Below are 25,184 nucleotides of genomic sequence, written 5' to 3' on the forward strand. Positions count from 1 at the left end.
AAAATAAGATGAACGGTGGGGCGTTAAAAGTTGATTCATCCACATTTTAAAAACACGAGCCGAGTACAAAAGCTGCAGGCAGGGCTGAACACCAAGTGCCTGGACTAAAAAACAGAGAGTTGAAATTCAGTATAAATAAAGCAATGAATATGGAATAATTAAAGTTTCAGCTTTGCAGTGCAGAAGTAAGAACTGAGTTAATATGAAAGAAATGAGGCCCCAGTTTTAAGAGATCTAAGAAAACATTAGCTCAAAACTAGTAGTGGTCAGAAAAGCAACTCAGGAAAGAAAAATAAAAGCAGAATATGCTCTTGTATCTTGAAAGCTTTTTAACAGGAGAATCAGAATGCACCATACAGGAAGGATACATGGATGGCCGAAATGTTACAAGGGCCTCTCTATGTGACACAGTTAAATAGAATGTCCTCCTCTTTAAGCTGTGAAGCCTGAAGGTGGTAGAGCAAGACTATAAATACCAGGAGCACTTCAAAGCTGTTCACTGTTTCTTCCAGTAAAAAAGAAAAAAAAAAAAAATCAACCCCCACCAAAAACCACATCAACAACAAAGCAACAAAGGTATAAAATAATATTGCAATGTATAAGATCAAAAGGAATAAATTTAATCCCACGTGACATGTAGGTAAGCTACAGAAGTTCTTGACCCATGTTAAAAAGCTGTCAAGGCTTCAAAAAGGGACTAGACAAACTCATGAAAGACAATCCACCAAGAACTCAAGAAACAGACATACCACTTCTGGCTCAAATCTGTGAGCTGGAAAAAAGAAAATTAAAATCACTGACAGATAGGAAAGTATTCTGGGTAAGCAGATGTTTGGGCCAGCTTAATATTCCTTAGAGGGTATCAATGGTCAGAAAATATAGTGGGCTAGATCAATTTTTGGTCTGATTCAGTACAGCTGTTCTTACTGCTCAGCAATCTGCTAACCATTCACACCAGAAAAGCAGAACGATCGGCTTGAATTAGTTAATTTTTATTATGATTTCAGTTAAGCCAGGGAAGTGAAAGTTTATGCATAAGTTCCTCAGTTATGGCCCACATATGGGAGGATGTGAGGTGTATACACTGGACTGAGATGTAGTTTATGGATTATCTACTGACAGTGCCCGAGGACTGCAGGAGCCCTTCATGACGATCTGAATAAAACAGTCAGTTCAGAGCATGAAATCTAAAGAAACAACACATGGAAGAACAGGAAAAGTATATTTAATTTTCTATTAAACTTCCAACCAGAATACATTTTCCCAAAAGAGGAGTTAAAGCTTTTACATTACTGATAAGAATTTCACCATGATCAACACCAGATTTTCTCAGGAGAACACAGGTAAAATGTTGGTTATACTCCCTCTCTGCTCTCCTGGTGAACATAATCTTTTTTCAAAGTGAAGTATTATCAAATCCTGTGAATCTCAGAGCAAAGTTCCTAGTTCCTACATACTTCTGGATATTTTGTTTATTTTTTAATTCCAAAGTAGTAATAAGAGAAGTATTTTTTTTAGAAAATTCCTAAAGCCTGTTCTAAAAAAATGTTGTTAGAGATCCTCTTTATAAGACCATTTTAATTTAAGCAGCAGCAAATTTGTTAGAATGGAGGTCTGAAAGCATTTGTATGACCTGCTATTAGAGCTTTTAAAAAAATGCAACTAGTTTAATTGATATGTCAAACCATTGATAACCTTCCTCACTCTCTTCCCAACTAACCTGAACAACAGTAAGCAGCCTCATTCAACTCTAAGTTTTATAAAATTTTTCATATTGATTAAAACAAAAATTGTCACGAGTACCCACCATATACCATTTGTAAGAGTTAGTGCCTCAAGCTTAGCCTAAAAACCTTTGCCACAGACAAACCGATGGAATTTATTAAGAGAATTAAGGTCTCTAACCACAGGATTTAGGTGAGAAAGGTTCAATCAAACCCAGCCTGCGCCATATTATTGATAATGTCTAGTTTCATTCTACTTTTTTGTCAAGAATATCAAGTACTGACTGTTTACTCTAATGAGTTCAAAGTTTAGCTTTTCCTGGCTGAAGTTGTAGATTCTGAAGTTTCATTGCCATGCCCATGTTCCCAGAAACCTTCAGTTTGCCTTGAAAGAATGCCTAAAAAGAAAGAAATATGATATAAAATGCAATACATCATATTACCCCAAATGCACCCCTCCCAAAAGTTATAGACTTTTGTACGTGCAGGTCCTGGCCTGCGGTTCTATAATTCCAACAGTTCTAGCAGATATCTCACGTTCATCAACAAATGTCTTCTGACACTAGAAGGTAAAGGTAGAATAGAAAACTGAGGAGGTTGTATGTTGATTATATTTGTGATGCCTAAAGAGAATAGACTTGGTATTGCATATTTCTGGCATTATCGTAACGATGGAACTGTATACAAAGCAGGGCAGAATACCCAATGTTGTGGTGATGACAAGTCATAGAATAGAGTTTACTATTTCAATTGAAGATAAAGCAGTAGTGTACAGTAGATGCCACAACTGATTTCTTACTCAAATCCTCCCCCAGCCATCACTGATTTTGTAACCAATGAATTCAGTTTTATAAATTCAGTTTGTGAAGCAGACATGCTAAAGATTTGGGTTTTTTTCCTCCAAACCTTGTAAAAAGATGAACTGCATGCACTAAAATATCCAAACTGTAGATGCAAAATTGTAATTGCTTCTGAATTTCCCAAACGTACAGTACAACATTTCTATAATGTGTTTTACCTTCAAACTTCTCCTAGACACACTTTAGTTTCTGAAAATTCTTATTTACCCTGTGATTACCAGGCTAGAAACTTAAAATAATGTTACCCAGAGTATTTCAAATTTAGAAGTATGGAACAGCAACTTAAAATTAACTTAAATGTCCAGTTTACTTGTAAGCTATGTCTGCTTTTGACACACTGCGGAATATAAAAACCAAATAATCATAGACATCCAGTGGATGCTCACCTCAACTTCCATTTTTCAATATCAAGATTACTCCTTACACTAATGCCAGCCAGAAGTGTAAACCCCTCCAAAGAGAGGGCCAACATTCCTCCTTTCTTAAGTCACACTGCAAACACCAGCTTCCTCCTCTTCTCTGCAGACCAAGCACTATTATATCCCCTTCTGGATTACCTACAGGATGTCTGAGATAACATGTACCTGCTCAGAAGAGTAGGCACTGTCTTTCTTGATTAATCCTTGGCCCATTTGTTCAGAGAAAGTCAAGAACTGTCATTTTTCTTATCAGCCATGGCAGCTTTGGAGGAGGGGATTTATTTACATTATTTCAACTTAAACACACTCAAACCAAACAAACAAGTCGGTCCTCTTATCCTCTCATCTTTGCTATACTTACTGTCTGAGGATTCATTTTGCCAGTCATGAGAGCCAACAGATCAGCGTCAGCCATTGTAATTGTACAATCTGCCTTCTTATCTGTAAGACAGAGTTGACTATGAAGATTCAAACTGAGAGATGAAACAGTAATAGAAGCTGCAACTCCATGAAGAATCTGCTGATACTACAAGTTAGCAAAATGGTACCTGAAGTACACACAAATAAAGGCTGTTATAAAAATATCAGCAAGAGATCATCCTCCAACAGCCAACAAACTTCTGTGCCACCTTGTAGCACAGACCATCCCAACACTGGAGGAAGACGGACCTTTCTGGAAGGTGCTAAGCAAATTCGTTCCTTGAAAAGAAATAATAATCTACTTGTAATCAGATAGAACGTTGACTGCAAGCATTGACAATTGTCTTAGGTTTTATCAAGCTTAAATTTTCTAGCATTAAGATCAACTCAGGATAAATGTGTTTTTCTCTGTGACACTCTCTGAAGATACTCATCACTGAAATTTCAGGCATTTCCTGCCCTTTCCTTCAGTGGGAACAACATGTGCATTCTAAAAGCACTCGTGAATTAATTCAAATCCAGAAGTTTTTACAATCTTCTTACCAGAAATAAGCCAAAAACTTATTAAAATAAGATCTGATAGAAATATAATGTGAATACCAAAGGGCTAAAAACTGCACACATCTTTTCCTAGAGTTATCTTATTATTAAACTTAACTTTTTGAAAAAATGTTGTCCATACAACAGTACTTTTCTTTTTGTAAGAACTTAGATCAATGAATTCCAAATCAAACCCCCTGTCATGTTTTTCATTAAAAGCTTTATGACGCAGGTTCATGGATATATGAGATTCTGAGGATAGACTGTTGTCTTTGGCTTCTTATTTACATTACTAGGATGCATGACTTCAGATACACGACAAAACATTTTCTTGGCAAGGGTACAAAACCTTTGTTTCCAATACTTTTATGAGGTTCCCCACCACCACCCAGTCTGTGTCTTGTTTGTATCTGCCTTTTTTAAAATGCAACTTGAAGTTTATGTCAGCTGGTACAGTATTGAAATCAGTCAAGTTTTATTGCTTAACTAGCTGCACAGAAGAAGTAACTTGACAAGATAGACCAGCTTACTGCCTACCAGTGTCTCCAACAAAGCAACTGAAAAAACAGCTACAAATTACATATCTGGCCCAGATTTTAAGAGGTAAGAACAACAAAACTTCTGAAGTTTGAATTTTTTTTAAAAATTCTGATTCCTGTAAAAGTCATACGACAGATCTGCCTGGAGCCTCTAAGAAAAGATGCAATTATCTAGACAGAATTCAGAGTAAAAGACATTTAATTCTTGGTCTGAAACATCATGGATTAAAAGTGTCAGTAATAAGAAAAGTTTAAAATTAAGGTAGCTTTACACCACTTTTGCTCAAGGTCACTATAGCTTAAACAGAGTATTAATTTATATTCTTTTCATTAGTTTTATGTGTTTTCTGCAGCAATATAATAAAAGTAGCACTGACCTGAATTAACTGCTACAGAACCTTTACCATTTTTCACATCTACTACCCAAGTTGCTTCTTTCCCATCAGGACCATCTTTTATTTTGAAGGCAAAGACTCCACCAATTTTCTTGACAAATTGCTCTCCTTCCTGTAATAACCATACAATGTGCAAATTATTAATTTACTTCAAAATAATTTTAAATAGTTTGAATTAAACAGGAAGTAACTCAAAAACCTTTACCCTTTCTACTAACATAGAAATACCTACTTCCCTCTATTAGGCTTCATTTAAACAATCATTAAAAAAAACAAAAAAAACACAACCTCCCTCCAAACACAAACTATGAGTATCTACATTAAAAATCTATCAACTAAAAAAAAAAAAAGACCACTGTCCTAACAGTATTGCCCTGCTAGAAGTCTGAAAAATGTGATTTCTTCTTCTAATCACACTTACCAAGCAAGCAACAAACACCAAACACAAACAAAGTTTCTTGTGTTAGTCAGCAAGCTCCTCACATACCATCTAAACTTGCCTTTACTGAAATACTCTTATGCAGGTAGGAGCTGTCTGAAAAAAAGATAATTTAAAATCATAGCACAGCATAGTAATATTTCTGACATAGTGAAATTCAAAGCTGTAACATCTGTTTTAATTAGCAGTACTGAGGAAGTGATTGATGCTACCATATTCCCATCAGGTTTCACACGTTCTGTCATAAAATAAAACCCTATTGTAGGTAAAAGAAGTAGTCAAATACCTCTTGGAGCTTCTTTTCAATCTCTTTGAAGACCAAATGTGACTTAAATCCATCAACAGCTGCACTGAGAGGCACAGCCGCAATATGGCCAGTGCTGAAATGAAAAACCCATTCATTTACATACTTGTAATCACATTTTCAACGTCTTCAAATTATCACCAGCGAGAACAGCCACACTGAAACACTTTAGTGGTATAGAGCAACTATATGATATCAAATTAAAGCCTACTCTCTGATGGACTTAGCTTGAATTACAATGACTTCAAGTACCTAGATGTTTTTGCATGTATGGGCAGGACACTACTTTTTATTATAAAGTAAATCATTAATCTTGTTACAATTAAATCAGCAAACACTACTGTCACACCTTGTGTGACGAGAAAGCACATGGACCATCTCAGAGAACTACCTTTTTCTTTTTTTGGCAAAACAATTCCTTCCCAGTTCATGTGGTCTCTTAACAGTCACAGGAGGCACTAAGCATTATTCCTGATTCTCTGGAGCAGCCATCCTGTATCGCTTGACATTAGCATGGAACCTAATTCTTCATTTCTGCAGAGGCACCCAGAGCCTAAGTAAGTATAGAGATGTCCAAAGACATTGCAGTTCAAGCAGCAGGAAAAACAAGTTTACGATTATTACCATCTCTTGGCAGCATAGTTCAAAACTGTGGTCAGGTTTTATACTATTAAAGTGACAGAATCCTTTAAGAAATGTTGCTAGAACTTGTATTTGCGTGGTACTAACACTACCCTGTAGAAGTATGCCGGGGTAGCAATAGTAGGGACTGTCTTATCTGAAGAAGACATATTAATTAACTAATAAACAAAGGCTGTACTAACAGGATGTAAAATTGTAAGGTGTCAGAATAGAGCAGTACTGTTTCAAAGACTAGTCCAAAATGGGTCAAGTCCTGCTGTTATTTACCTTGATGTACATTCTTGGCAGCTGTTACTAAAACACCTAATTACAGGCTAGATCTGAATCCAGTGATTAAGTCTACATGCATTGGTGTAGAAAAAAAATGTATGGAGTACCTTCATAAACACGAAATGCCACCACCTTTCCCTTAATTACACAACATCATTCGATTACACAAGCAGTATCTGAACAGGTTAGTGGCACTGTTTCGTTCCAAAGCCATTGGAGCAACACTTTGTGTCAAGTATCTCCCACACACAAAGCCTTTGGGAGAACTAAAGGTTAAGCTTCTCTAATGCAAGATGAAACTAGTATTACTAAGATTTCTCTGTTTTGAGTTGTACCTAAGAAAGAATTTAAAAAATTCTCAATACCAACAAAGGTGAGGTGAGCTGTAATAAATTAGACTTAATTTCTTCAGGAGAAATATTATCTGTACATGCAAAGCTTTTCCTAACAGGAAGGCACTACTTCTAGCAGTACCTGAAGGTTAATAGTATACAAATAGCAACAGATTCCCTGTTCCCTAACATTACAATATTTTTAAAGACAAAGCTCAAAGCAGTGGAAAACAGTGTATTCCCTACAATAACCTTTTCCCCTGTGATTTAAAACTCGTGGCAACACCCACTGCCAGGTTTTGTGAGCATGTCTGAAGAGAATCGAGGAGAAGACATGATTTTTCCTGTATCATAACTATTTTCTCATATGGTCTAACCTCTTAGAGGTTACAGAAGTGATAAGATTATCACTTCTGACACTGTGCTGCAACAAGTTACTGCTGAAGCCCTTCAAAGCTCAATGGCTTCTCTCATCACCTCTTCCACAGATTATATTGTCATCTCCCAGGAACTGTACAGGCCTAGCTAAAAGAGACATTAGAAATATGAGTTTGGAGGGGAATATTTCTTTCTGGAAGTCCAGTACATGGCAAATTCTACTGTTCACAGTTTTTTAGAGCAAATATAAAGATATTGGCATTAAGCTTTTTAACTAAAGCCATAATACCTACAAAGAGTAGCTCAATCTTTCTAAGCAAAGCTGAAAATGAAAACATAAAAGGAACTGTGTATTAAGACTGAAATTCTGGTATATTTAATAATTTTAAGCACTCTCTCTCAATTTCTGTCCATCCTAGCATAGAACTACAGCAGACTGGTGGACAGCTTTGTAGCAGCGTTCTCCTCTCACTCTGAAGTGTGCTACAATTGCAAGTGCAAACTCTTTAGCCCGGACTGGACCAGTAACATGCCTGAATTCTAATGAGTACTTAGAATACTGCATGTAACACATCCAGCTGAAAGCAGTTAGCTTCATGAAACCAAACTAGTAACAATTTTAGCAATGAAAGCAGTGGGTAACCCTGTTCCCATGGATGTCTTGCTTTTTTTGGCAAGTACCTAGTTTCACTTAATTCATTTTAATGCAGCCTGTTTTGCTCTTGGAAAGGTTTTTTTCATTCTGTTTTGCTGGCTTTTTTTCCTCCAAACATTAGACTTTTCCTTACAGGAAGTCATGCAAGCTATTTTTATGGGCCAGTTTGCTCTTTTCAGTAATTTATAATTCACAGTGCACACTGTTCAGCAGGAACAAGACACTGAGAGAGTTATAATCTCTGCATACCCTTGCAGTGCTGTAGGCACACAACGGTTCCAACTGCCGAGCATGTTTTGGTTTACAGTGCGATTTCTTCCTTGCACAGAGGCAAATAATAATTATAAAAAGGTAAATTTTAAAACAGAAAGATATGGGAGCACAGTCAGCATAAAAGGAGCTTAGTTAACGCTCCAGCAGAAGTTTCCAATGGAAGCACAAGCGATACCTGTACACAACTGCCGAACAAGCATTTCCATTCAGCAGCGCGCTTCCTCGCGCTCTACAGAGCTACCGCCTGGAAGGTGACTATTTTGGAAGGTCTTTCAGTGCACACCGTGCTTTGTTTCTCCTCGGGAAGCCGGCTCCCCACCCCCGCCCCGCGGGGCGCTCACCTGCCGGCGCCGGGGAAGCCCATGCCGTAGAGAGTCACCACCACGGCCCCGCCGAGGCCCAGGTTGTGCTGCAGCGCGACCTTTGCCCCCGGGACCTGCCTCTTCCCGGCCGCACCGCGCAGCTGCCAGCAGAGTTCGGCGCACTGCGCCAGGCCTGAAAAATCGAGCACAGAGCGCCTGGCCCCCGGTGCCTCCGCCGCTGGGACCGGGGCCAGACCCGCTGCGGGGGGGGGCGGCGGCGGGGAACGGCCCCACGGGCGGCCGTTGCCCTCGGAGCGGGGCGGGAGGTGGCTGGAGGGGTTGTAAAATAGAGGAGCAAGCGTGGGTCTCCCCACCAGCTGCGAAGACGGCTGGTTTAGGGCTGGCCCAGCAAAGGCGCTGGGGGGACCTTGCTGCAAAACTGGCCATTACAGAAGTGATGCACGCTCTTGAGTGTGCCCAAGGTCAAAACTCAAAGTTACCCATTTTCCACGTTTGGACAAGACTGCGTAGGGATAAGCTAGATAAAGCTGTTGCCTAAGAAGTCACGTTCTGGACAACAGTGTGAGCTGTCTTAAAACCCCCAATTCTCCAAAAGGGCCCTTATCAAACAGACAACTCCATCGACTTTTGAATCTCCAAGGCACAAAGAGATGACAACAGCATTTTAAAGTAGTTGTATGTGCTGTGGCATCTTTATAGCACTGCTGTAACAGCTGCTAAAACCAGCTCAGGAGCACCAGCAGAGCTCACCTTGCCATGCAGACGCCTATCTCAGAGCGGGGATCTGATTTCAATGTTAGTTTGCTAGATCTAACAAACATAAAAATGCAGCCAAAGATCTTCTGGAAAACTGGTTTGTTTCTTTGCAATACAAATGCCTATTAAAAACGCCTGTAATACTACAATGCCTATTATACTACAAGATAAGAAAAAGCCCTAGAATACACAACTGAATCATGATTAAAATTCATGCTGGGCATAGCTGGTTAAATGAAGTAAGGAATATACTACAGGCATATTCGATTAGCTTCTTTCCGTAAAAAGATATTAAGTGAATACGTGCAATAGCATTAGAGAAAGCGCATATGCCTAGAAATGCATTTTCTTGGGAGGGCCAAACTGAAGGTGAATCCCTTTTCATTATAGCCCTGATTTTCAGATTACATTTACTCTCGGTCTCCCTCTACTATTCTATTGGCTATTTCTGCAGTTATGATCCCGTTCCACTGCAAAGATATTTCTTCTTTCCTCCATCCCTTCCTTTCCCTTCCCCTAGACAACTGTGTAGGCCTTTGGGCAAGGCAGAGAAGGAATCTGCATTTTAGGCACCAAATTTTACACACAGCCAAGTGAAACGTTATGAAGAGGATGAGTAAGAAGTTCTATAATTCCAGTCATACATGAGAATTAACAGATTTCATTTACACTCTCTCAGCCTCAAGGAGGGAATGTGTACCGTGGTACATCATGCCCTGGAACGGTTTGGAAACTCAAGATGACTGATATGACCTCTGATTAGCATATAGGTAGCCTCAAGACTGTTTTATAGTGAAATTAAGATGTCAATCGGTAGACATGTAATTTTCTGCATTTTAGTGACTCTTCCTCCCCATCCCTTGGCAATAGAGCATGATTACCAGTAATTGCCTCTACATTTACCACTGTGTAACTGACAAAAATTTAACACCTACCTAGCAAAGTAATACTCTCATCCTGCTACAGATATCCACAGTCTCATTTATCTGGAATGTTTTTCTTCCGAAGTTTCATAATGCTTCCCCCCTGCTACACTAACCGCAGATTATCTAGCTGTTCCAGCTGCTTAGTTTAAGGTTTGTTGTTTTACAAGGTTTCCTCTTCTCCAGTTTCTGACAACTTTTCATTTCCAAATAAGGAAGGTGAATTATCTTCACAAACATATTTTATCCAAAAGCCATCTCATTTGGAAGCGAGCTTAGCAGTTTAAAGAAAACAAAAAACAAAACAAAAAAAGGCAAAACCTGTGTTGCTGGGAAACGGTGACTAACTGAGCTTCTGTTGTAAACATCAGATAAATATTTTGACATCCAAGGCTAAATGGAAATAACTTTTATTACAGCTAACAAGGGTACAACCTTTTCAGATGCAGTAAAATCTCCAAAATCTGAATCTTAAAGGATGACAACATATGAAAATGGTTATTCAAACTACATTCATCAGAAGTTGTACTACAAAGCAATTATTTAGGAAAAAAGTTAAGCTGTTTCACAGGTTGCTTTAACAACAACAGAAAAAAGTAGCACCATAAAATTAAGTACGTGCTAATGATCAGATTCACACTCCAACTCTTTTGGTTTGAGCAATCCTGTGTGGTCAACCTGCCCTAATGCTTGCATGAGTTGGAAATGAGAATCAACTCCGGAGCTTCCTGATAGTCTTAGGAAGCCCTCATGTTTCATACAGGCGAATGGAAGTGGGAAGCATCTGCCTGCTCAAGATCTGTATCTCCTATCTAACTGGCATGACTAAGTGAGATGGTTTTTTGCATACCTGTAGCACCAAGTGGATGTCCCTTTGAAATCAAGCCACCACTAGGATTAATAACCCATTTTCCTCCATAAGTATTGTCTCCTCTGTCAATCAGGTCACATGCTTTTCCTATAAAACAGTATTTATAAAAGAAAAATGTTCCTTTTTTGGCTTTAAGTGATTTTTTCAATTCTACTGTCACTTACCGAAGATGCTGCATGTCAGTCAAAACCTAGGAAATACTACACCACAGATTTTACAAATTGAAATTAGCCAAATTACATTAATTAGACTTGCCTATACTACTGGAGAAAGCGTAACATGGAAAAGAAATAAAAGGGCTAGTGTTTGATACAAAAACTTTTAAAAATTTGCTGTTCTGTTGATATACAGTATTATGATATAGTCAATATAATGAAGCTGTTAATTGTTTTATTAATGAAACTACAGTGATAATTATGGGTTTTGTAAAAGTCATAATTTTGAAGCCCAGGACATGGGGATCCTGGTGAATGCCAAGTTGAACATGAGCCCTTGCCACAAAGAAGGCTAACAGTACTCTGGGCTGCATTAAGACATTAATATAGTAAATAAAACAGAAGACTAATGCTGAGATTTGCTTAGCTTTCCAGACTAGTAGTTCCCATGCCTTTAGCAGACTGTTCTCCCCTTTACTTTTGTACCAGCTTCTTCAGCCTTCATTATTAAAGTCAAAGTCTAAAAAAGATCTGCTACATTTCCTGTATTTGTAACTTCTGCCATTAAATGAGAAGAGCAGGTTAGCCTAGCATGTCTAAAGCTACAATGTGGTTTATGCCATTTCCCTAATCTCTATGTCTAATTAGTCTACTCTTCCAAGATAAGCTTCACATACTATTAAGGTCAGGCTGACTGAAAGGTGGCAAGAATTGCACTATTCAATTACCATACACAAGACTTATTGGTCAAATAGACAAGTACCATCAGGATTCTTCTCCATCTTCAGTTAAAGGAATGAAGCTAAAAAACTTAATGTACCTATTTAAATACTGTCAAACGTTTACCATTTTTACTGCAGATACCATAAACCACAGCAAAGAAGACAGTAAAAAGCAAGCATTCAAAGGGAAATATTTGAAGACCTACAAACATAGTCTTCCTGAAGATTTATGAACTTCTCTGTTTCAGTGAGAAAGCTTAGACTTAACACAATACACCATCTAGTGACAGAGTATGATATTTTCTCAAAATTAGTTAGATTAGAGAAAGAATACATCAGATGATTATTTATGCAAAACAATAATACATTTAGAGTTTAAATATATCAAATACTGAAAATTAAACATAAACCTCTTCAGCAGAAAATTTTAATGGTTTGACTCACATACATCGAACTAAACTCCACTGCCATTTAACCTGTTGTAAATCCACTCCAATGAAATTAAACTAATCTGGACAGATTGTGCATTGTTACACAGTTGACTTTAGAGGCATGTTCACAATTTCCCAACAACTCTGTATTTTCAAAGGCAAAGATGTTTTGAGATTTAAAAAAAAAGTCATATCAAAGATAAGTAACTTGGTAAGGCCCTCTATAGGTAATTCTTGTCCAAATTTTCTTTTAAAAGGAAATACAAAGATGGAGGGATATGTTGGGGTAGGTAAATATATCTAGCCCTGAAAAGGGGGCATGATACTGAGAAAGATCACAAGTCCTGAATTTCCTTGCTGTTTGCTTGAGGAGCCATCCCTGCACAAGCTAGCTATATGATTTCTCACAGTTATCCAACACTTCAATTTGCTGTGTGTATTTCTTCAGAAATCATAGTAACACACTCATTTGTTAAACTAATTCTAGAATTTGCAGGTCTTCCTTATGTTACTATAGTGGTAACTTGCTTTTCCCTCTTACAAAGTTACCTTATAAGATTTTCAAATACAGAAGATCTGTCCAGTAGAGAACTCAAAGTTCTAATTATATGAACAGATAAAAAGGTACTTTTAATGCTTTCCATTTTAATAAAACAATGATTTCCATTGATGCTATTACCTTCTGGACAGAGTCCCAGAGCTTCATAGGTAATGAACTCATTAACTGAGAAACAGTCATGAAGTTCGATCACATCAACATCTGTAGGTTTTAGGCCTGCTTTTTCAAAACATTTTTCTGCAGCTTTTTTAGTCATATCATAACCAACCTGCAACAAGAAAAAATTGTACATTAAAATATCATTAAGGAAACATAGCTAGCAATTTCATTTCTCTGCTTAATTTTAAACATGCTTCTATATACCCAGTGAGTGAATGTAACCTGTAGGAGGTGGCATTCTAATTTATTTTGATGCATTACATATCACAGCATTTAATATTCATACTGTAATAATTGTATACAAAAAATAATTCAATCTAAGTCTCATTGTTGGCCTGTGGAAACTTTTCTGGGGAAAAAAAAATTTGGTTCACAAGCCAAATTGCTCCTTTGCATGACTCAGACCAATAGCTTTGAAACAAATCCTCAAGCTGTCTTGCTACCTTTTTCAGCCATCTGACTAGAATTGTATTTGAAACCCAGACAAACCATGACTAGAGTAGAAACTATTGGGTATTCTAATGGTTTGACATACATTCAATTATTGTAGTCAATTTGCAGTGGGATCCAAATTTTGCAGTTCAGGTCTTTCCCTTCATTCTACTTAAGCAAGTAATAATGGCTATACCCAACAGGTTATTTCAGCTTCAGTATTACACAGATGTAAGTAAAATTGTTTTCAGTTTAATTACTCTCATAAACAGAAGAATTAAAGAAATGTGTATCTTGCTGTTCAAATTTTTTGAAAAGTAACCTTTAAATAATTTGTTAAAAACTAGGTTTTGATAGTCTGTTTATAAATTTCTTACTGTGATTCCACACCCATACTCTGCTTACTCCAACTGCCCAAATGAAATTACTTTTACATTCACCACAAAGTATAATTTGCTTGCTTACGGACATGGAAATGTCTACAGTATCATCAGGACTTGCAGGTATTAAACAAAAACCCAGAGGAGTATCATGGAACACAGAATTGTAAACCTACCATCTTCATACAACTGTTTTCTTCAAAAGTGCTTGGATAATCAGTAGCCATCACCTGGGCTAGAATTTCCACAGCTTTTGGCTCCAAATTATGCCTTTTCACAAACTCCTCATTAGTCAAAATTGCAGCTGCAGCACCATTTGATGTTGGACTGATTGAAAGAAAAATAATTATGTCATCATTCTAAATTAGTGATGTCAATCTTTCATAGAATTATCTTTTAATACAAAACAAAAAACAAAAAGGACAAACAAAAAAACCCCTTTCTTTGGCTGATGCCACTGAAACTATAAATTCCGTCAGTGTTTGCTGGACACTTTCAGTAATATTTATAGCACACATTTGAAAAGAATGGCATCAAAATAGGAATATATCAGTAAGGTTTTTCAATTTAGAAGAAAATCAAAGCTTCTACTTGGCTATAAACATTGTTAGCAACAAGCCTTTCAGGAGTGGTTAGGAAAGGCTGAAGAGAAGAAACAACACTTAGCAGCAACATATGCACACTGGTAAAAGATACAGAATGATGCAAGAGCCCCAAAGTACAAAACATATTTCAGCTTACTGTATTATACTGCGAACAAGTATCTAGATAGTGTTTGGTCAAGACAGAGATCCCCCATTTGGTTATTTTTATAAGAAGTTTTACTTAAAATAATCAGTAAATTTTAATTTACATGCAAACAGACTTTTATTTAAATAGATGTCCTACCATATTTGTCTTAACATCAAGATTTATTTCACAATGCTAAGTCCTCTCCTTACCAACACTGTAAGACAGTCAAGAAATCAAAAATTTTGCGCGATTGCAGAACTTCATCTAATGTGTACTCCTGTTGGAACTGGGAATACCTAAGGAAAACATACAGATGCCATCTTAGTTTTAGCACAGCCCTTAGCAATAGACAGCTATAAAGGCAGCTATAAAGCTGTTTTTACAAAGTATAAGGCACTAGGTATAGAATTTATGCTGGGTATAATTCTTGTGCTGTCATAAAGAATAAAATCTGCAAAGTATTTCTAAAAAAAATACTCAGTTTTGCATAATTTTTTTAACAGCAACATATATTCAATATAGAGGTAGATTACATTACTCACGGGTTATTAGTTGAATGGTTATGATTCTTCCATGCAATTTTTGCAAAGTATTCTGGATTTGTCCCTGAAGAAGAAAGCAAGCTGTGTTGAAATAATTTGTTTACTCAAATAGTGCTTACATTGCATTTTTAGTATCGTGTCATAAGAATTTGACCTTTACAAGCATCTTTACAAGAGACTCATTGTTATCAAGGCTTTCCTTAGAACTCAACTTAGGTCTAAAAATTAGACCTAATGGTTGAGTTTTAGCTAACAGAACATCCTACTTGGATATTTAACACTTACTAACATAAAAATACAGCAAATAAGTGCATTTTATTTGAGGTACTGAAACTTGAATGCTCATTTTTCTATCAGTGCAAAACAGCTGCAATGAAAGACTGGAGTCTAAGTAAAATTTCTCCATATACTAGTCTAAAACTAAGTGCAAATAAAAGATGCTCAGCAGCCAATTCCCTTGTCTGGTGCTGGAGTAAGAAACGGCAGTGGCAGCAGCCTAATACTACATACTGAATCAAATACCTGAAAGTTTTTGTCAGACAATTCAGTCCCAAGCCTATCTACCCATCCTAAGACAGAAGTGAAAAATGCAGGAAGTTAACGCAACCTTATGGAAACACAAATCATACCATTAGCATGATTACCAGACACCCTGTATCACACCCTTAATTTTGTCTCCTGATGGTTTTGTTTGCCATCACCAACTTTTCTGTAGATAACTCTTTATCCAAATGTATTCCCATATGTGTTAGCTGTAGATGTTGCAGCTCTAGTACTTTGGTAAAAGAAAGGACACTGAATGCTAACATTTAAAAAAAATTAAATCCTAAGATACATTTTTAAAGTCACTTCATTAAAAGAGGAGAATGAAAAAATGTATTTTAACATACCATATTTCTCCATATGTTCTTTGCCAGCATTTCCAAACATCTGTGGTGCTACTGGAGCACTTGCTAAGCCATATTTATTTATCATAATTTCCAAATGTTTGTCCATTGGATTAGTTCTGTCTGAAAACTAAGAAGAAGAGAAATAGTTATAAAGCAAGTAATAATTTTCTTTCCTTTACAACATTGCCATGTAAGTGCATGGATTTCAAGCAAAACAGAGATTTTTCTGATATTTTAAGAATTCTACTGGACAGTATGTTGCACTTCAGTGACATGTTTTGAAGCATTCGTAATTTCCCAGCTATAAGAAAGAGTAAATAAGCAGAAAATCCTTAACATTATAATCGCTGCACTGATTCATGGCAAGGACCACTCCTACATGATTTCTATCACAGTCACTATTTTCAGCAGAGGACTTCAGGTATTTTTCACCTCAGCTGAAAATCCTATAGTTAATATAAAATTAATACTTAGTATTTTCAGTGAAGCTTAGATGAAACATCATAAAGCATGTTAAAGATTACTCTCATTCATTTCAATCCATTGTTAAATTTCACATTTCTCACCCAAACCTCTGCATTATCAAATTTGGCAGTTCCGTAGCTAAATGGCATATGGGCTCTAACATTGCTTGCCATAAGGCAAAATACAAACAAACCCAACACACTTCTCCAGTAAAAACAAAGAAGAGACCAGAAAGAGGTTTACAGAAGCCCTCAGTTTTTGGGAAAGTGTATTAACTGGTCAACTGAGTAAGCATCAAGCCAAAAGCCAGAAGACCCAGATTCTCTTTGATTTGCTGTGTCATTTTGAGAAAGACACTTCAATTGCTCACTGCTTCAATATTCTATCTGGTTTTTTTTTTTCATTATTCCCTATTAACACTGCCTTTAAGATATTCTTGGCAAAATACTAAAAGCATGACATACTACATAAAATTAATTCTAAAACATTCCATACAAAATTTGTATACCATAGCTGCAATCAGAATCATAAAACTCATTAAAAGTTTCCGTGGATCAAAATAATGGTTTATTTTAAAATCATCTACGCCAACTTCTTAAAGCAACTGGCATTTATGAGAATATGTCTCAGAGAATGAGGCCACATATCTCATTTATGAATACAATGAAACATACAAAGAAGTGTTTCAGACACTTACACCTGAAGCAAGGGATCCTTTTGCCATCCTCTCGAAGCCAAGTGCCAGAACACAATCTGCCAAACCTTAAAATAAAATTTGTGGATATTTAAACCACAGTGTAATTATAAATGACATTATATACTAACAACTATCCAATTACAAGAAATATACATAAACACCTACCAGCTGCTCTTCCTCCTTTCTTCATTTTTGAAAGAGAGCCAAATTGGGGTGGGAATGGTATTGATACAAACACATTGATACTGAAGAATGAGAGATTACCACAGGGTTTGGGCTTATTTTTAAACTGTTTGACAGCAATTATCTTATATGACCAAGCACTTATGTCTCTGCTACAAATACTAGAATAATTATACAGAATATTACCATAGCTTTCATTACAGAAACATGAGCACTTACATGCAAGAAAGTATCAAAGTCCACAAAGAAACTGCAGAAACAGGAAAAAATGCTCACCTGTCAGTTCAGGACATAGTCTGTCACAAGGCATTACTCTCTTCCCCTCCCTTCCAAAAATGCATTAGTCTAACACTTGTGTTAACTTCAAGTTTAAAAAAAAAAATTTAAAAAGCTACACTTTTTAGCAAATTCTTCTCTCCTTTTCATCCTGCAGTTTAGTGTCTTGCAGTACTACAATGCAACTTGTTCTGCATCTCTCCAAACAACTCTTCTAGAAAAAACTTAAGAACTTAACTGGCTTACTGCTTACTAGGTTCATACACCTTATGACACAGGGAAGAATATTTATATCCATATATACCATCCTGCTGCACCACAAACATAGTCTCTTAGGTGCACGCATAATACTGTAGTTCATAGTGATAGTCTTACTCCTTTAAGTGCTTGGTTTTATATTTGTATATACAACTGACCAATCTTTTCAGCAATCTAGTTCCATTCATCGTTCAAGGTATATTTCTAGAAATAGAGAGTATCTATTACCCAGTCCCAGAGCAAAACAACTCACCTCCTTCTACTAGTTGTCTGGCCATGAACAAAGCAGTTGATCCAGTAGCACAGTTGTTGTTAACATTAATGATAGGAATGCCAGTTAAACCCAAACCATGATAGATAGCCCGTTGTCCGCAGGTTGAGTCACCTTTATACAAAGACAAACATTAAAATAAGGTACATACTCAAACCTCACTAGCAAAAAGAAATCCCACCATGTGTGTGCAATGCTACCATGGAAACTGTAAACTTGAACTTTTGAACTGTCATCTTGAGTATGTCTCTCAAGTATCCACAGTACAAGAACCTTAGAAAAAAAGATTAAAATAATCAGATTTTAAAAAGGATAGTTTATCCGCCTGTGATAACAGGCCATCAATCAATGGAAGGTAACTGGACTGGACAGAAACACCTTAAAGGTGTGGCTTGGAGGCTGCTACAGGTATCACAGCTGACTGACCCTACTTCAGTTGCCATAATACAGTCGTTAATAGAGAAACAGGAAGGAAGTAAGTGGAAAACTCTCTTTGGAATGGAAACAGATTTCCCCATAATAACAATCTGATTTTGACTGCTTTGAGAAATACATCGGGCATCTGTGAACTGGAGTGACAGGAAAAGTTTCAAACCAGTCACTGAACACCATCTCCTCTCACTACAATAAGCAGTGACTGCAGGTTAAAATCTGCTGCTGGGGGTGTCTGCTAGATACCTGTTTGAGGGTTTTGCTGGTTTTGGCTGGGATAGAGTTAATTTTCTCCACAGTAGTTAGTATGGGGCTCTGTTTTGGATTTGTGCTGGAAACAGTGTTGATAATACAGAGATGTTTTATTTATGGCTAAGCAGTGCTTACACAGTCAAGGCCTTTTCTGCTTCTCACCCCCCAACCACCAGCGAGTGGGCTGGGGGTGCACAAGAAGCTGGGAGGGCACACAGCCAGGACAGCTGACCCCAACTGACCCAAGGGATATCCCACACCATAGAACATCACACTCAGTATATAAAGCTGGAGGAAGAAGAAGGAAGGGAGGACGTTCAGAGTGATGGCGTTTGTCTTCCCAAGTAACCATTATGCTTGATGGAGCCCTGCTTTCCTGGAGACGGCTGAACACTGCCTGCCCATGGGAAGGAGTGAATGAACTCCTTGTTTTGTTTTGCTTCCACGTGCGGCTTTTGCTTTACCTATTAAACTGTTTTTATCTTAACCCACAAGTTTTCTCACTTTTACTCTTTTGATTCTATCCCCATCACATGGGGGTGGAGTGAGCGAAAGGCTGCGTGTGGCTCAGTTGCTGGCTGGGATTAAACCATGACAGTCCTTTTTGGCACCCAACATGGGGCTCGGAGGGTTAGAGATAAGAACAGATTTGACGGGAGTGTGCTAGATCAAATTTATTACTGTTATTGCTGTTCAGCTACCAATCAGCAGGCTTCTGTGTTTGCCATGGGGCTTGCTTGCCTTACTGTATATTAGAGTCTAGTGCTTGTTAGTGGCTGCTTCTTGCTTTCACTGCTTGCTGTATTGCTGTGCTGCTTTTCATCTGACTCTGCTGCGCCTGAGAACATTTTGATAACATCAATGGCCACGCGCCTGGCAGGTGGCCGGGGCATCACTGCTGCTTCTGTGCTGCTGCACTGGACAGGCTGGAGCTCCAGCGTGAACTCGAGTCAAAGGGACTGTGACCTGTGGATGAGTCCATGTGGGAGCAGGACACCCCAAAGCATCTGTGGCTGTGGTTATGTCTGTGCTGCAGCAGGTGTACCTCTGAAGGGATTTTGGCCCATGGAGAAGGCCACACTGGAGAAGGTGCACCTCAGATCGACTGTAGCTGTGGATAAGTCTATGCCACAGCAGGCATACCTCTGCAGAGACTGTGGCTCATAGATAAGGTTCCTCTTGGAGCAGGCACTCCCGTAAGGGACTGCAGTCTGTGGATAAGTCCAAGCTGGAGCAGGTGCAAGAGGAGAAGTTTGTTGCAATATTAAACCCTCTAACCTGGCCCAAAGGGACCAGGGGTAGAGACTGTAATAGAAATACAGCCTTTACTTTAAAGTGCTGTAACCTGGGACTTGAGTTGCATGTGTAGGGATCACTATAGCAGTGATCACTATATGCCCTTGTTGCTAGCCATGCTGGGAGCAAGGGGAGTTGTTCATTGCAATTTTAAACCCTGTAACCTAATTGAAAGGGACCAGAGGTGGAGATTATAATGGAAATACCGTTAAACTGTTGTAACCTGTGAACTGAGTTGCACTTTATAGGAATTACTATAGCAGGAACCACCTGAACCACAGGAGGACAAGCCTTACAAGAACCAGTGCAAGTGCAGCAGTGACCCAACCTGAGCCAGCTTTGGTGCCCAGGAACTCCACACAACACACTGCCTCTCCTGTCCTGAGTGACCACCAGAACAGATGGAGCCCAAAGTCATGGACTGAATGAACTCAGTGGACATTTTGTGGACATTTATGGACATTTCACAGGGATGGTCCATAGACTAAGTGAATTATATCTGTGTATCTTATATCAAAGGATGGGAAGGGTGGTGGTAGTTAATGAGAATGTATTGGATAGTGTGAAATCTAAGCATGGCATAAATGGTATGGAATAAGGGGTGGAGAATGTGCTGGTTTTGGCTGGGATAGAGTTAATTTTCTCCACAGTAGCTGGTATGGGGTTCTGTTTTGGATTTGTGCTGGAAACAGTGTGCTGGATTGCTGGATTTTGTGCTGGATTACAGGGATGTTTTATTTATGGCTGAGTAGGGCTTACACAGAGTCAAGGCCTTTTCTGCTTCTCACCCCCCAACCACCAGCGAGTGGGCTGGGGGTGCACAAGAAGCTGGGAGGGGACACAGCCGGGACAGATGACTCCAACCAACCAAAGGGATACTCCATACCAAAGCAGTTTTCTTACTTTTATCTTTCTTTTCTTTTCTTACTTTTTATCCCACATCCTGCTGTGGGGGAGTGAGCAAGCAGCTGTGTAGGGCTTAGTTGTTGGCTGGGGTTAAACCACAAGTGTCCTACTAGTAATGAAGGCAGGGCAGCACTGCATTGGTATGTGAACAACTCTGTTTTGTCTATATCAGCTGTGAAGCATTGTTCTGGAGCCATACTAATGCATGTACTCTCAATAATCTTATACAGTACATTAAACCTTGGTTATGTTTCTATATATGTCCATAGGATTAAAATAGTTATGAACATCTCAGAGTAGATCTCATCTATCACGTAGAGTTGAGTCCAAGCAGATATCTCTTACATGCTCTTGGGCTGAAAGTGCAAGGACACAGTACACGTTTGATCCCCAAAATACCCCTAGCAAGTGTCTTCAAGTCAAGAGCAATGGACAAATAAGCATATCCATTCTAGTGTACTCACAGCATCGCACAAAAAAAATACTTTTCAATTATATTACCATAAACATTATAATACATAAGTTCTGCACAAAAAAATAATTTTCAATTATATTGCCATAAACATTATAATACATAAGTTCTGCACCACTTGAATAAATATACTGCCTGATCTTGCTGAAGGAGCTACTTGTAAACTCCAGAAATAAGCACACACAGATCTGCAATCACTAAAAATAGTAAGTTTTATAAAGTTTGAGACAATTCTACAAACTGACACAATTATATATTATAACCTGAAATTGATGGGATCCCCCATACTTTATCCACACAGATATGGATAAACTTTCTCCACACAGATGTCGGCAAGTGTCATGGATGTCACATCTCAATCAAATGACATTGCTTACCAAAAACATAACCCACACACGCCTGCTTCACTGCGGAATAAGGAATCCCAGCATCAGCTAATGCCTTCTTGCCTAAAAAATTTAAAAGTTGAAAAAACAGTTAAAAGTTGAAGAAAAAAAAAGCAGCTCTCACAACCATAACAAGCAAACCTAGAGTAGTATGTATGATTCATGCATTCACCAACAAGAAAGAGAGAGAGCTGTAAAAATTCCTTATTATATGATGTGAGTAGTTAATATAGGCTTGCATCTTAATTCTCATAAGGACAATTTTTCAGTATTTGGAGTTCTGAAAAAGCTCCTTTGTAACAACATTTCATGCAATCAGTTCTGTGTTCATGCATAAAGGTTATTTGTCCCAAAAGAAAGTATGTTTGAATAATATAGGTAGGCAGGAAATTATTTAAGTGTCCAATTTATTTTAAGCTATCCTTCTGATTCAGTACTGTAAGGCAGTGAGTTGAACAGGTCAGTTATGGATTTTGTGAAAGTTCTTTTTTATCAGTTTTAGATTTGCTTCTTATCTGTATCTATTTACTGAACAGTAGCTGTTCCTTCATATGTATAATAAAAAGATTAACTGTATGACTTAAAATAAGTGTCAGCAATCAAACTAAATGCTTTCTATATTATTTACCTGCCTCCTTAGCCATGTCAGGATAATCAGCGCTCTTCTCACTAGGCTTTGTGAACTGACAAGAAGAAAAGAAAAATAAAAACCCAATAACAAATCACAGTGATATTTAATACATCTTTTTCTCAAATTGGTATATTTAAAAGCTTTAACTTAGAAACAGGTTTGTGAACAATCAATTTTAAATAACACAAACAATTTACCTGACCCAAAAGTGCATGCACAAAATCTGCTCAATTCCCAAGTGCTCCTGCCAGACCCTGTGATGGCTAAAGCCAGGAAATAGTGCAATTTTATGGAAGCTAAGAACTATTTTTGCTCTGCCTTAAAGAGGATCGGTTACTTGTATGGAGATGGACAAAAACCCTGTCCAAAGCCTGTGGGTGGGACAGAGAGTAACTGTCATCTTCACTGATTCATTATAATACATGGCATAATCTTCACTAAGGCTTTGATTAATACTTCCATTCCATTTTATTTGAAACATTCCTATTTGAAACAAGAAATTCCTTGTTCTTTGTACAGAACTTAATTCTAGAGAAGCCTCTGGCAGCTCAGGGCTTGGACAGATATACTCTTTGCTGGGTAAAAAACCGGCTGGATGGCCGAGCCCAGAGAGTTGTGGTGAACGGAGCTAAATCCAGTTGGCGGCCGGTCACGAGTGGGGTTCCCCAGGGCTCAGTGTTGGGGCCAGTCTTGTTTAATATCTTTATCAATGATCTGGATGAGGGGATCGAGTGCACCCTCCGTAAGTTTGCAGATGACACCGAGTTGGGCAGGAGTGTTGATCTGCTCAAGGGTAGGAAGGCTCCGCAGAGGCACCTGGACAGGCTGGATGGATGGGCTGAGGTCAATTCTATGACGTTTAACAAGGCCAAGTGCCGGGTCCTGCACTTGGGTCACAACAACCCCATGCAACGCCACAGGCTTGGGGAAGAGTGGCTGGAAAGCTGCCCAGTGGAAAAGGACCTGTGGGTGTTGGTTGACAGCCGGCTGAACATGAGCCAGCAGTGTGCCCAGGTGGCCAAGGAGGCCAACAGCAGCCTGGCTTGTATCAGGACTAGTGTGGCCAGCAGGAGCAGGGCAGTGATGGTGCCCCTGTACTTGGCACTGGTGAAGCCACACCTTGAATATTGTGTTCAGTTTTGGGCCCCTCACTACAAGGAATTGCTGGAGCATGTCCAAAGAAGGGCTCCTTATGCTTACCCCCCCAACTCCAGCCTTTCACAACACTTAGTTGTACTTTCTGTAGTGCCTCCTTTCCTTATTTTAGGCAGAGAGCCTTCATATGAAGGTCATAAGAAAAATCTGTCAGTGAATTGATCATTGTAAAAGTCTGTAAGAGCAACTGATGTTACTTGGGCTAACAAAGAGGGAAAAAGTATTGACAATTTCTCAAATCACACTAAACTGGTAACTGAGATGATCCACTTTTGAAAATGAAAGGCATTGTCTGTAGAACTGACAGTTGCACACACAGGAAATATGGATTGTTGTTTTGAGAAGGTATACCATTTTTTAGCAGATATTACATCATTAAGATTAAAAAAAAAAAAGAGAGAGAAAGAACACAATCCTAAAAGGACTTAATAATAAAATGCTTAATATACAATATGGAGTCTGGCAAGTTTTAATTGTCTTTTCCACGCTGTTGCTCCTTCCTTGAGCACATCACAAATGAGTTTAAGGTGAGGTCCAAGTAACTTCCAAAACTACATTCTGTGATCCAGTCCAGTAAACATAATTAATGGTACGAAGACTTTTATTTCCTTCCCTATCACACTGCATGCTGGAAAAATACCCGTGCAGCAATGAAATTATTTAAAAAGCAGGGGTTTTTCTGACTACTCTGGCAAATATCTAAGTTGCCTCACTTTTCATCCACCAAGACAAAACCCATTCCTTTAGCTCTTGCTCCTCTTTGAAAACGCGTCGTGCTGCGTGAACTCTGCGTGGGCACCCGAATGACCTGGCACAGAAATGCAGCGTGAGGGTATCTCGCAGGGCACCTGCCCTGCTGCCGCCGGGCCCCTCAGGGCGAGGGGCCGAGCCCGCGGCCAGAGGCCGCAGCGACACGGGACATGCTCCGGCCGCTGTAACTGTCACACCGACCTGCTCGACGGAGCTCCGAAGGGTTTACCTTGGCCGGGGACCCGTCCCCCGACATACCAACCAAGGGTGAACTTTGCGCGGAGGGCGGCGGGGCCGCTGCCGCCCCGGCCGAACCCGCAGGCCGTGGCTGGGGCCGCCCGCCTCCCCCCGCAAATGCCCCCCTCAGGCAGAGACCGTTATTTCGTGAGGGGCCTCATACCCCCTGGGGAGGGACCGCACGGCCCCCGCGACCCCCTTGGCCGCCGGCGGGGCCGCCTACCTTAGTCATACCAACGCCCACCACGAACACCCGGCGCTGCATGGCGGCGATGGCGGGGGCCTGCGCGCACCCCCCTACTTCTACTTCTTCCTCCCGCTCCCCTCCGGCCGAGGCGCCACCGAGACCCCTCCCGCGGGCAGCGGCGCGCGACAGCTGCGGGAAGGGGCGGGGCGAGGCGGGGCGAGAGCCCGGGAGGTGGCGGACCGCCGCCCCCTCCTTCTTAAAGGCG

General features: G+C 39.2%; 1 protein-coding gene across 1 annotated transcript; it reads right to left on the bottom strand.

Annotated features, from left to right (window-relative positions):
* Window positions 1-1,209: 1,209 nt before the first annotated feature.
* SCP2 (sterol carrier protein 2) lies at window positions 1,210-25,116 on the bottom strand. Its single transcript, XM_064455078.1, has 16 exons — window positions 24,956-25,116; window positions 22,588-22,642; window positions 21,951-22,022; window positions 18,198-18,329; window positions 17,228-17,292; window positions 16,066-16,192; window positions 15,176-15,239; window positions 14,843-14,929; window positions 14,078-14,228; window positions 13,051-13,198; window positions 11,043-11,150; window positions 8,532-8,685; window positions 5,623-5,716; window positions 4,880-5,009; window positions 3,365-3,444; window positions 1,210-2,122 (listed from the first exon to the last, which is right to left on the bottom strand). Exons 1-16 carry the CDS (start codon window positions 24,995-24,997, stop codon window positions 2,027-2,029), a joined length of 1,605 nt encoding a protein of 534 aa, XP_064311148.1. The 5' UTR covers window positions 24,998-25,116; the 3' UTR covers window positions 1,210-2,026.
* Window positions 25,117-25,184: the final 68 nt, after the last annotated feature.

Source organism: Phalacrocorax carbo, chromosome 6 (assembly GCF_963921805.1).
Source record: "Phalacrocorax carbo chromosome 6, bPhaCar2.1, whole genome shotgun sequence".
Taxonomy (NCBI): domain Eukaryota; kingdom Metazoa; phylum Chordata; class Aves; order Suliformes; family Phalacrocoracidae; genus Phalacrocorax; species Phalacrocorax carbo.

Coding starts and splice junctions, on each gene's coding strand:
- SCP2 (XM_064455078.1), bottom strand. CDS start 24,997: ATGCAGCGCCGGGTGTTCGTGGTGGGCGTTGGTATGACTAAG. Junction 22,643..24,955: donor TGGGCGTTGGTATGACTAAG/GTAGGCGGCCCC, acceptor TCTTCTTGTCAG/TTCACAAAGCCTAGTGAGAA. Junction 3,445..4,879: donor TTCTGTAGCAGTTAATTCAG/GTCAGTGCTACT, acceptor TCTGTCTTACAG/ATAAGAAGGCAGATTGTACA.